This window comes from Oncorhynchus masou, chromosome 1 (genome assembly GCF_036934945.1).
Source record: "Oncorhynchus masou masou isolate Uvic2021 chromosome 1, UVic_Omas_1.1, whole genome shotgun sequence".
Classification (NCBI taxonomy): Eukaryota; Metazoa; Chordata; class Actinopteri; order Salmoniformes; family Salmonidae; genus Oncorhynchus; species Oncorhynchus masou.
The window spans coordinates 59,089,681-59,099,401 of NC_088212.1; the positions used below are offsets into that span (position 1 = coordinate 59,089,681).

At 39.0% G+C, this 9,721-nt stretch overlaps 1 protein-coding gene across 4 annotated transcripts; it reads right to left on the reverse strand.

The window, feature by feature from the left end:
* Nucleotides 1-1,299: 1,299 nt before the first annotated feature.
* LOC135547308 (adhesion G protein-coupled receptor G3-like) lies at nucleotides 1,300-8,266 on the reverse strand. 4 transcript variants are annotated; one of them, XM_064976181.1, is made up of 15 exons: nucleotides 8,196-8,266; nucleotides 7,876-7,986; nucleotides 7,220-7,288; nucleotides 6,910-7,080; nucleotides 6,333-6,636; nucleotides 5,967-6,093; nucleotides 5,741-5,869; nucleotides 4,755-4,874; nucleotides 4,513-4,555; nucleotides 4,313-4,413; nucleotides 3,874-3,998; nucleotides 3,331-3,599; nucleotides 3,060-3,150; nucleotides 2,632-2,912; nucleotides 1,300-2,183 (listed from the first exon to the last, which is right to left on the reverse strand). In XM_064976181.1, exons 1-15 carry the CDS (start codon nucleotides 8,200-8,202, stop codon nucleotides 2,101-2,103), a joined length of 2,031 nt encoding a protein of 676 aa, XP_064832253.1. In that variant the 5' UTR covers nucleotides 8,203-8,266; the 3' UTR covers nucleotides 1,300-2,100. The 4 variants fall into 4 exon arrangements, with proteins under 4 accessions (XP_064832253.1, XP_064832242.1, XP_064832273.1 ...); XM_064976170.1 differs by having other exon boundaries at nucleotides 3,322-3,599; XM_064976201.1 differs by lacking the exon at nucleotides 6,910-7,080 and having other exon boundaries at nucleotides 3,322-3,599; nucleotides 6,333-6,909.
* Between the last annotated feature and the right edge of the window lie 1,455 nt (nucleotides 8,267-9,721).

Genomic DNA, 9,721 nt, shown 5'->3' on the forward strand with positions numbered 1-9,721 from the left:
TACCTACTGTAGCTAGATGACTGTGGCCATTTGTTCCTCAGAGACTGCTAGAATTAGATTGTGTAGCAATGTTGCACACCTGTGTAAATGAGATATTTCTGTATTTAATTTAAAACATTTGCAAAATGTTCTAAAAACATATTTTTTACTCTGTCATGATTTGGTATTGTGTGTAGTTGGGTGAATTTTTTTCGTATTTAATACATAATACATTTTGAATTCAGGATGTAAAAATACACACGGGCCTGCTACAGTGCCTTTCTATAATGTCCAGAGTAGACCCGCAACTTATCCAAATGTAATGTTTTAGGATATTTGTATTATCCCTAAACAAGATTAATAGGGGAGCCTTTTGAGCTGCGTGTCTTTACTGTTCTTACGTAATGACGCACATGGCAGATTTTAATGATTTAATGTGTGGTATGATTGCTAGATAGCCTATTGCATATCTGTCCCTACGTTTCTCAAAAACAAGTGAAATCTCAAAAAAAACCCTTTCCTTGTATAACACTCCATTTACATTATAAACTTTGGTTGAAAGAAAAATAACTTCACCTTTAATTTGGCTTTTTTACAGTGTTGCCTTTCAAAGCCAAACATGAATTTGTCATTTTACTCAGCAAGAGTTTAAAAAAGTTGAGTTAATAAACTAACACATTAGCTCAAATTCTGTTCCTAGTTAACCATGAATGACTGTGTACAAAGATTGAATGTCAAAAAAGACTAAGAAAACCTATTCTGGTATCAATGTCAGTCAGGAGTTTTACAGTCAGCCGTCTATGAGTTAAGAAAAAAACATGTTCCAGGTGATGGTTGACAAAGTGAGATGTTCTCAGTTCTGCTCCAAATCCCTGACACAATGTGTCTTCCCGGAGGGTCGTCCAGATTCTAATGTCGCTTAGGCACCATGTAGTATAGGGGGGGTGTTATGATTGACTCCTTCAAACAATGTCTCTTTGATCTGTTCAATGTAGGTGGAAATGGGGTCAGAGGGCAGTGGCATGTAGAAGTGTTGGTCTGACAAATTACCTTTTGAATTCGGAAACAATCAATTGTGTACGAAATTCGCCTGTTAAATTGCAATGTTTGGTTCTGACTGTAGCTTTTTCAGAGATTGTAGCTCCTCTTTGCTCAGGTTGGGTTTCTTCATTCTTTTATTATGTTCACACTGAACCTTTACCTCATATTCCAAAATCCAGCAGTATATTTCCACATAATGATTTCGATGTTTGGGAGGGGAGAAAGTAGTCATAGGTTTCAATTGAACCCCCTCAATATTAATGACACAGTAGGCCTCTAGGATATCTATTTCCTTTTTTTTTAAATGGCACACAAGAAAATACAAAACAATATGATCACAAAGTAAAAGGAGAACAAAAACAGCATGTGCAGAAGAGGTAGTTATTTACACAAAGAAAAGGTTTACACAATCTAAAAATGTTCATTTCTAAACATTGATTTTCTATCCCTGCAAATATGGTGTTATGCTAAGGTACTATCTACTTGTAGGCCTAATGTTCTCTCAGGTAGCCCATAGGCTAGGAGGTTATATACTGTACGCCTTTTCTGCAAAAACCAAAAGGGAATTAAAATTCTCCAAAATGTTAGATGGACTAAAAAAAGAGCATATCTTTCAGAGGGTTTTTGATAACAGTCAAAGACACAGAAAGGCACCAATTCATAGTTGACTACATCATCTTACCCTCGTGTACGACGGTGAGTGATCGATTGGGTATCCAAACTTTTTTGATTATTTTCATAGATGAAAATCACTTGAACCTAATAGATGTTTGCCTTGGACTATACACATCAAAACTGAATATGCATGGAAGGTGGGTCATACAGCAAAATGCACACAAAGTGCAATAAACAGCACAACTTTGAAAAGTTTAAAAAAAGTATTATGAGCAAAGTAAGCTTACGAGCAAACCTGGAAACAATTACGATTTATAATGTATGTTTAGGTTTGCCTATAGTGAAAGTTATAAACCAACATACTAAATATTGTACTTATGTAATAAAATGGAAGCAGTGGTATTAGTAGTAGAAGGTTTAACCGTGTTAGTCAGGGACTGGCCTCTCAGCTGGATGCATCTCAGTTCAAGAAGATACAGTGGTTGCCATGGAGATAGATGCCTTCTCTGGCCGAGTTAAAGCCCAATAGCGTAGAAAGAGGAAGAGGCCTGTAGGGTGCAATAAACATTTTTACTGAATTACAAGAGCTGCTCTTGGAAGATGATGGAAAATGATGCCAAGAGTGTGCAAAACTGTCATCAAGGCAAAGGGTGGCTATTTGAAGAATCTCAAATATAAAATATATTTAGATTTGTTTAACCTTTTCTTGGTTACTACATGATTCCATATGTGTTAATTCATAGTTTTGATGTCTTCACTATTATTCTACAATGTAGAAAATAGTAAAAATTAATAGAAAAACCCTTGAATGAGTAGGTGTTCTACAACGTTTGACCTGTAGTGTATGTACTATTGCAATATCAGCAGTTAAATTACCATGAGATTTTTATCATTGACTTTTCATGAGATTGTGCTCCCGTACACAGGACTACTGTGTATGTATGTGTGCATGTGTGTACCTGATGTGAATGAGAATAAGGGCTTATTTTATCTCACCATGGAGAGAGTTGATGGTGCAGAAGATGTAGAAGGCTGTCTCCCTCAGGGGGCCAAACTGGAAGAGCAGGACCCCCCAGGAGACCCCCAGGAGCCAGGCCAGACCCAGCAGACTGAGTACTGTCCCCCTGTTCATACCCCTCTCCCTCAGGACAGGACTCTGACGGTGGGCCCTCACCACCTTCACTGTCACAGACCCAAAACACAGCATGTTCACCGCGAATGTCAGCACGAAGTACGAGAAGGACACCGTGTTCAGAGCGGAGTCAGTCAGCCAGCACCTACGGATGGACGGACGGACGGACGTGTCACAGACACAATCACATACATACACAGACCGGGACACATTCAGTAAATGTTTTACAGAGAGTAAGGGAGTCTTTGGTGATTTGAAAACACATCATTATCAATATCATGATATAACTTACATTTGAATAGCACCACCGTCTTGCTGGTATATTCTGTATTCTCCATATTTGCCACAAGCAACAATTATGGTAACTACTATGCCAGGTATTCCTGAAAGAGATGTGGTTCCCTGTTGAGTCCTTAAAGCGATGAAAGCAGGAAGGATCCAAAGATCCCATGGACAATACCACAAGGACAATACCATGTGCAGCTTGGTGAAACAGTTTCACTTCTCATTAATCAGGTAAAGTCCAGTCATACTTGTCCTCCCCATTGACTTACTGCACTCACCCCATCCTACCAGGCCCAGTTTGAGGAGGTATCTGTTGACGTGGATGTTGAAGACCCGGATGATGAGCAGATAGAGGTGGAAGCCTTCCAGGGAGAACCAGGTGAGGGTGCATAGCAGGGAGTAGTGGGTGGCTGCTGCCGTAGCAACACACAGGCCATGGACACCAAGAGAGGCTAGGCTGTCGTTGATGAGGAAGGTTAGGTTGAGGCACAGCAGCGCCACACACAGGTGGATGTGGATGCACAGGGAATCATCAGATTTTCCCCTTCTGGGGGAAGAAGAGATTGAAATCTATTTTCAAAATCAACAACATAGCAAAGCTCATTGTTAAGGCAGTTCCTCTCTAGGTTCATTCTGCTTCCTCTTTGGGTCAAGTTTCTGTAAAAGCACTGCGTGACAACTGCTGATGTAAAAAGTGTACTTAAAATAGAAAAATGAGTTTTTCCAATGAGGATGTTCTGTTTGAGTGGCATTGTGTGTGGTGGCTCGTTGTTTGCATGTTGTGGACATACTGTTAGTATTCGTTTTCAGTATAATCTGACCTGAGGTGGATGAGGAGAGCCAGACACAGGAAACAGAGGGATATTCCACAGCCCACCCTGGACAACAACGTCAGCAACCACACAGAGGAGGAGCTCAGACTGGCACTGGAGCCACTGACCGGAGACTGCCATCAACAAAACACACAGTGGCTAGATCACACGTTGGTTGAGTGTTTCATTTTGGGTTGAAATTAATCCGTATCGTGATACAGCACGATTTAAAATGAAAGGTAATTTCCGATTGAGGGGACAAACAAGTCACTTAGCGTGAATGCAGCCTCCGCGAACGTGGGAACATTGCACTGAACTCTCAGTGGTGCAATATGCCAGATCTTCCCTAATACAGTTTGAATCAAGCCCTTAATCAATTGATCAAACAAATGTTAAAGTGAGGTCACAACATATTTTAAGAGTTATAGGTTAAGAAGTTATTTCTCACCATAAGTACAGCGAAGAATGAAAGGTGGTTACAAGAGCACATTGTTTCATTTTCCTTTGTCTCAGTGACACATCCAGCGGAATTCCAATGTGCAACAGTATCTGTGAAACAAAGAGATACAGTGAAACATTTTCAACATTTCATTTAGTTGTATATAGTGCATCATAAAACTATTTTGTTTAGATAATAAATAATACTACCATTTTCAAGATCCCAGAACACACATGCTAGTGATTTGTTTTCCTATCAGAGAGAATAGAACCTGATTAGACCCTTCTTCTATTCCAATCCAATCCAATCCACACCATATCATAAACATGAATTATTGGAGATGTAAAGCGATTGATAGATTTTTGACAGGTGACAGAACAAAAACATAACAAATATTTTAAAAAGAGAGCGTGACAGTTGATTGTGATGTAGATATGCACTGCTCACTAACCACTGATGCATTCTGGAAGAGGAACGTGATCTTAAAATAGTTACTGAGGCCTGAGATGTCCTCTCCCACATCGATGGATACCACTCGACTGTTTAGGAGCTCAGTGTTGTTCTCCTCCACCTAGTAGGGATCAGAACAGAAGATGTAGATTCTCTCTAAAGATACAAGTTAATAAAAAATGTCAGTGAGGACTACAATTCTCCTCAGAACCAAATACTTTCAAGGATATCTTTTTCTATAGGCACTGGGTATGATGTTTGAGTCACAACAACACGCAACAACGTATTACTCAGTGAACATGTTGTCTTTTATCTGATGTTTTGTCCACAAGTTGTGTTGTAGTGTATTTTGAGCATAGTGTTACTGGTAGCTAGCCTAATAGCATGACAATGAATGAATGAAGTAGGAGATCAGGCAGTCAGTTTGCATTGTAACTATACACAGATGACAGCGATACAAGTGGTTGCTGGGTCTTTCCGAGAAACTGTAAACGTGCTCATAGAGCTACTTTCCATAGCAGGCTGTCACGATGCAGTTTGATTAAGGGCTTCATTGAAATGTGCACTCCATCAAATAATGTTGGTACCAATGTATATAGACGTTTTGTTTTCTTTTGTTCTACTGTATTATTGACTGTATGTTTAGCGTCTGCTAAATGACTTAAATGTTAAATGTTAAATGTTTATTCCATGTGTAACTGTGCTGTTGTATGTGTCAAATTGCTACGCTTTATCTTGGCAAGGTCGCAGTTACAAATGAGAACTTGTTCTCAACTAGCCTACCTGGTTAAATAAAGGTGAAATAAATCAATAAAAATGTGTTGTCAACACATGATTCACAAACTGGTGTTAAATGAGAAAGTACCACAGATGTTTTTCTGTGCTTTTGTTAAAATCAAGATGTCCTGAAATATGTCTGTGTGTTATGATTGCAGGACTGTTTCATTAGTCATCTCTGAGATGTTGTAGTTGTTACTGTTGTTTTACCGGGAACAGGCTGTCATTCTCAAACCAAAATGCTCCCAGGTTAACTTCCTGTTTCATGTCTCCCAGAATAGCATTCAAAGCCTCAGTAGGAATCTCCAACCAAATGTCATCCATCTTCTCCAACGTGGCCTGGTGGAGATGGGGAAAGAGTTATACATGTGATTACTGACTATCTCCCTATTTTGCTTTTGACCTCTTTCCATCACTCCATTTCATTGATGCTTACATTATTGGTGGAGGGTAGAGCCATTCTAAACTTTAGCAAATTGTTCTTCTGATGTGATGTCACTGAACCTTTGATGCTGTCGAGGATCACTTTCTGAGGTCCCTGCTTGGTAATGTTCTGAAATATGCTGTTGTATGGAATATATATTTAAAAAAAATCACATTTATGAATAATCCAGCCCAAAACGAATCCATTAAAATATGTTTAGCTTTCAGTCAGACATTGACATAGCTCAAATTACATTACAAATACATTTCAGTCAGGGCCGGCCCTAGGCATAGGTGACATAAGCAACACACTTTTGCTTAGGTCCCCCAAAAGGCTAGGGCCGGCCCTGATTTCAGTTCAAATTATACGTGGACTCACTTTTTTATGGAACATAACTGCTGACCATTCATTATTTTTTTTGCATTTCTTATGCATTTTCTGACAAATGCATCAACAGAGATCAGGTTATTATTTGCATAAGTCAGTCCAATGTTTTCAGAATCACATTCTCTCGCAATGTGTGAGGTTTTGGTTGTGACTTTATTTTCAATTCTAATAGTAGTTGCCTGACCAGTAGTGGACTGATTTGTAATTTTAATAAAGGTCAATTGATCCACACATTTTATTTGAGGTCTGTCTTTGCAGTTGTCAACATATGGCAGCTTGATGTTGATGGCGCAATCTGTAAGTAGAGAACAGAGTCCAGGCTATTGGTCAAATCAACATACACTGAGTAAAAACACATGCTTTATTTTGGTTAATGACAGTAGAAGACTAGATCATCTACACACGATTCCTCTCGGGGCAAATGGGCCATGTTTGTTTCAAACATTTGAGAATAACCTGAACGAAGTTGAAATAAATTAATGCAAATGTGTTACTCAGATTTGTAATAGTGTTTTCAGCAGCTGGACATCAAGGTTCGAGAAATGGCACTTTGCTGTATCAGAATTACCTGAAAATCCAGACGACAAGTTAGGAAGTTTGCAGGTTGTGTTCCATGTGAATGAAAATGACACCTGTCTTGAGTATAAATCGATGCACTGCTGGATATGACTTATTTCCATTATTAAAGTACACGTCCGTGTAAGACTGGAAATTTGATAAGTGCAGAAGCATTCATGCCCTGGAAGCATGGCAAGAAATTTAGCACAGATGAGTTTCACATGTGTCCTGTTTCTCTTGCGAGAGAAACGGGGTACAATAAATCTAGTTAGAATATAGTTGAACCTAATGTTAGAATTGATTTGTAGGCTTTTACTTACATTTTTCATCCAAACAAAGTGGCTTCTCTGTTGCATCCTTTCCTCGGGACTCACAAATACCAATACAATCTGAAACAAACAGTTGATGCGATCCCTGAACAGTATTCCATGACTTACTTCAGCTTAATACAAACTAAACACAAAAAATACTTTCATGCTCATTAAATTATGAAACAGTCCCAATGACAATATACACTCATGTAATGTATTTAATCATTTAATAATAAGTACTAAATTGTTTGCCAAGAACACCACTGGACTACAAAAAGTTACATAGTCCACCACCATGAAAGCTGTTGTCAATGTATACGACGAATACAGATTTTTAAAAATAAAACATGCAAATGTAATATCAGTCAAAGTAACACATTACAGCATATATAGGTATTTTATTTGGCATGTTAATCAACAATAGACCTAGAAAATTCAGCAAATTGAGCACAAAATGGCATCACTTGCAATTGGAATACCAATAAACATGACTAAACATCCATTGTTTATACTGTAATACTGTAATACACACAAATTGTTCTATTTAAAAGACTTACTAAACATCCAGGGAAGAAAAAATATTTGAATATTGTGAATTAGGAGTGAGAAGAGACATTTCAATACATTAGCCTAGTTAGTTAGTCTACACATTGGTCTATACTCACCAGGTTGGGAAGATGATGCTTTATAAACCACCAACACAAAAAAATAAACCACCAACACAAAAACGCCATAGCCATATTGTGAAATTTGAAACATATTAGATGCAGATGGAACTGTAAATTAGAAGAAGACCACATTATCAGATTTCAGGAAAGACCTTAATTAGCTGGCCGCAGTGGAACTACACAGACACATACACACGTGAGCCATATTTCAGTGGTACATAACCTTACGTAAAGTGTCATATTCATGTGCGGTATGCATGCTGTACATTTTGTTAGTCAACTTAACAGAAACACGTTGCAGAAGGTTTTCAACTTACCTTTCATATGATTTGATCCCTATCAAGCTCCGCACTCGCACCGCTCTGTGACTCTGACGAAGAGAAGTCAGTATCAAAGGAGGAAAAATGTCATGTTTTGCATGTGGTGGTTAAAGGTCCAATGCAGCCATTTTTATCTCAACATCAAATCATTTCTGGCTCACAATGAAGTACCTTACTGTGTTTGGTTTCAATTAAAATGGTCAAAAAGAAACAAAAATAGCAATTACTCCGGCAAGAATTGTACTAGGACTGCTTAGGAGTCATCTGAGTAGGGAGTAGAAACTGAAAACTATCTGTTATTGTCAGAGAGCTTTGGTACTTTCTTTCTTAATAGTTTATGAACTAATTTACCACCCGTTGATGTCACCAAGCACACTCTGAGAACAATGGAACCTTAAAGGGCTCTTCGGCTGTCCCTATAGGAGAACCCTTTGAAGAACCCTTTTGGTTCCAGGTAGAACCTTTTGGGTTCCATGTAGAACTCTTTCTACAGAGGGTTCTACATGGAACACAGGGGTTGTACTTTGAACCAAAAAGGGTTCTCCTATGGGGACAGCGGAAGAACCCTTTTGGAACCCTTTTTTCTAAGAGTGCAGAACAAAACTCCATCCCACCAAAACAGAATGAAATTTCAGGCGGTGTGCCGAGGAGTCTGAAAACACCAAATACCATAACAGAAATGGGCAATTTTCTGGATACAAATATGAACCCAGTATTTTTTTGTAATTATACATGATCGGAAAAAATGTTATTTTCTGGAGCCAGCAACAGTGGTGATTTAAGCATGTAAATCTTGGTGGGACGAACTCAATTTTTTAAAATATGCATGCCAGCAAAGACAATACAAAGGACAATACATTAATTGCAATATAACAATAACAAACCTTACCAATGCTACACCTGGCTATCAGCAGAGCCTTGTCTGGCAGTGAAACAGTTAATTCAGCCTCATTTCCATTTGAGATGTACAAACTATGGCGTAAGGGGACGATGAGTGGATAAGAGGCAATCCGTAATGTCGATTAAGACATTAATGAGCAAGCTAGGATGGACGTAGTCAATATTACTTTTTGTTCAGCTATGCCACTCGAGATTCTGGGTTTGAGTCCAGGCTCTGTTGCAACCGGCAGCGACCAGGAGAGCCATGCCATACCAATCGATTATAGAGACAGTCTAGATGCTCTCAATGGTGCTTCTGTATAACTTTTTGAGGATCTGAGGTTGAAGAGGCATTGTTGTGTCCTCTTCATGACTGTGTTGGTCTGTTTGGACCATGATAGGAACTTGGCGCTCTTGACCCACTCTACTGCAGCCCTGTCGATGTGAATGGCGTGTTCTGCCCTCCTTTTCCTATTGTCCACAACAATCTCATTTGTCTTGCTCACGTTGAGGGAGAGGTTGTTGTTCTGGCACCACCCTGCCAAGTGTCTGACGACCTCTCGATAAGCTGCCTCATCGTCATTGGTGATCAGGCACATCATTGTTGTGTCATCGGCAAACTTGATGATGGTGTTGGAGTCGTG

Bases quoted from the DNA above. Each gene is read 5' to 3' on its own strand.
- LOC135547308 (XM_064976170.1), bottom strand. The intron at 3,999-4,312 runs GTGAGAAATAAC...TGTTGATGGCAG, and splicing joins CATTCTTCGCTGTACTTATG to TCTCCGGTCAGTGGCTCCAG. The intron at 2,913-3,059 runs GTAAGTTATATC...GTCCATCCGTAG, and splicing joins GACGGTGGTGCTATTCAAAT to GTGCTGGCTGACTGACTCCG.